This window comes from Eufriesea mexicana, unplaced genomic scaffold (genome assembly GCF_001483705.2).
Source record: "Eufriesea mexicana isolate 0111107269 unplaced genomic scaffold, ASM148370v2 scaffold143, whole genome shotgun sequence".
Classification (NCBI taxonomy): Eukaryota; Metazoa; Arthropoda; class Insecta; order Hymenoptera; family Apidae; genus Eufriesea; species Eufriesea mexicana.
This window is the reverse complement of record NW_016908322.1, coordinates 581,289-582,978: the sequence shown is the minus strand read 5'-3', so window position 1 is coordinate 582,978 and position 1,690 is coordinate 581,289. Positions and strand designations below refer to the sequence as shown.

General features: G+C 48.1%; 1 protein-coding gene across 1 annotated transcript in view; it reads right to left on the bottom strand.

The window, feature by feature from the left end:
* Positions 1 to 1,690, bottom strand: part of LOC108555191 (netrin receptor UNC5C) — a 39,486-nt gene that overhangs the window by 6,701 nt on the left and 31,095 nt on the right. The window contains exon 7 of the mRNA XM_017910736.1: positions 1,208 to 1,249. Within this exon, the coding sequence (XP_017766225.1) occupies positions 1,208 to 1,249 (42 nt within the window). The remainder of the gene's footprint in view (positions 1 to 1,207; positions 1,250 to 1,690) is intronic.

Below are 1,690 nucleotides of genomic sequence, written 5' to 3'. Positions count from 1 at the left end.
AAGAGAGACAAAGCTGTGCCTAGGTCGAACAGTATCGCGTGCAACTTTGATGTGGCTCGGTCGATAGAATCGTCCAGTTAACGGGGGCTGTCTGAATCTATACGGACCAGTGGGCCACCCTTGACTACCAGCAGCCACCTCATTGTTGCGACTGTTTGGACCGCGATTCGGCCCTTCGACGATCGTCCTGTGGAGCGTCAATAATTAACCGGTCGCGTAATTAAAAGTAAATACGCGGAGGGGACGCGAACCTTTGGCATTCGCGCGGAAAACTTGTTCGGTAAATAGCGAAGGGATGGCGGAGGAACGACGAGGGGGATAAAGGGACATTTTTCCTCGGGTTGCAGCCGCGGGAAACGATTATCGAAGGGACAGGAAGTGACTGGAAAAGTCGAGAAGGTGGATGGTAAATTGGGCAAGAATGACAGAAGGTATTCGAGCTTGGATTGTCAGGGGGATCGAAGATCAGGCGATAAGTCGAAAATTAATGGAAAAATCGGTAAACGAATTCTTCCGTTTCCTTCTTTAATTTTCTTCCGAATTAATTTCTAACCCCTACAATTCCTCCACAAAATTCTTCGAGTCGTTTATCTAATTTTCTTGCGGATTAATTTGTTACGACCGAAAACATCGATCGGTTATTTCTTTCTTAATCTCGAATTTAGAATTATTCGAATTATTTCTCTGCCATTTCGATTTATCGACAAGCGTGTAACCGTTTAAACCGAATCGTGACGGTTCGCGACGGCGCATTAATATACCTGAATCGATGAATATCGTTCTAAAAGCGGTGCTCAGCATACGATCGTGGTGTTCTATTTTCTCGACACGGGACGACCGATTTGAATGGTATCTGATCGCGAACCGTGCTCCACGGTGGATATAAACGGCGCTCACAAGCCGTGAAGAATCCATCTAAGAATGTCGCGCGACGAGTTAGGCGCGTTTTCTTCGTGGCTGGTCGCGCCTTGCGCCTACTCGCGTTATTTTATTTCGATTTTCGCGCGTCGCCGCGATCGTCACCGCGGAACCAATCAGAGGTGGGGAAGGAGACGCCACGCGATTGTCTAATAGCGACGCCATCTTTCTTCCTTCGAGCCGACCGCGTGGCCAGGAGACGCGTGACGGTGACGCAATATTCGCGTTTTTTCCAAATCGCTCGAGTGTCGGGACAAAAGTGAATAAGTGCGTGGGTGTTTGGACTCACCTTCCTCGGTCAAGTGTGCGCCTCCCATTTTCGTGTTGCCATCTGGAAAAGAGACGAGAGATTGGCAGAGATGGCGAAGCAGCAACGCAATTGCGTCGTTCGGTGAGTCGATGTTAATTTACGATAATCTTATTCCTTCGATCCGACAAAAAGCAATATCGTAAGGCTAATCGAAGCTCGCAATTATTCCGGAATAATTTGTTTCTTAGTTCTCGAGGCATAAGAATGTTCGAATGTTCGTGTCGCGAACGACGATACTCCGTCGCGATAAATTGCATCCTGATACTCTTCCGTGCATCGAATACGAAATTCGCGTGTGAATTATCACGTAGGATCCACGAGTGCAACCCTCCGAAATTATGGCGTAGGGTATACGAGTGTGACAGTGTTCTGCTTTATCGACGAAACGAAGCTCGGTTAAACCACGCCGTCGAGTCGTCGAACATAACCTCTACCGCGTCGCGTACTCGATCGACGAAATCT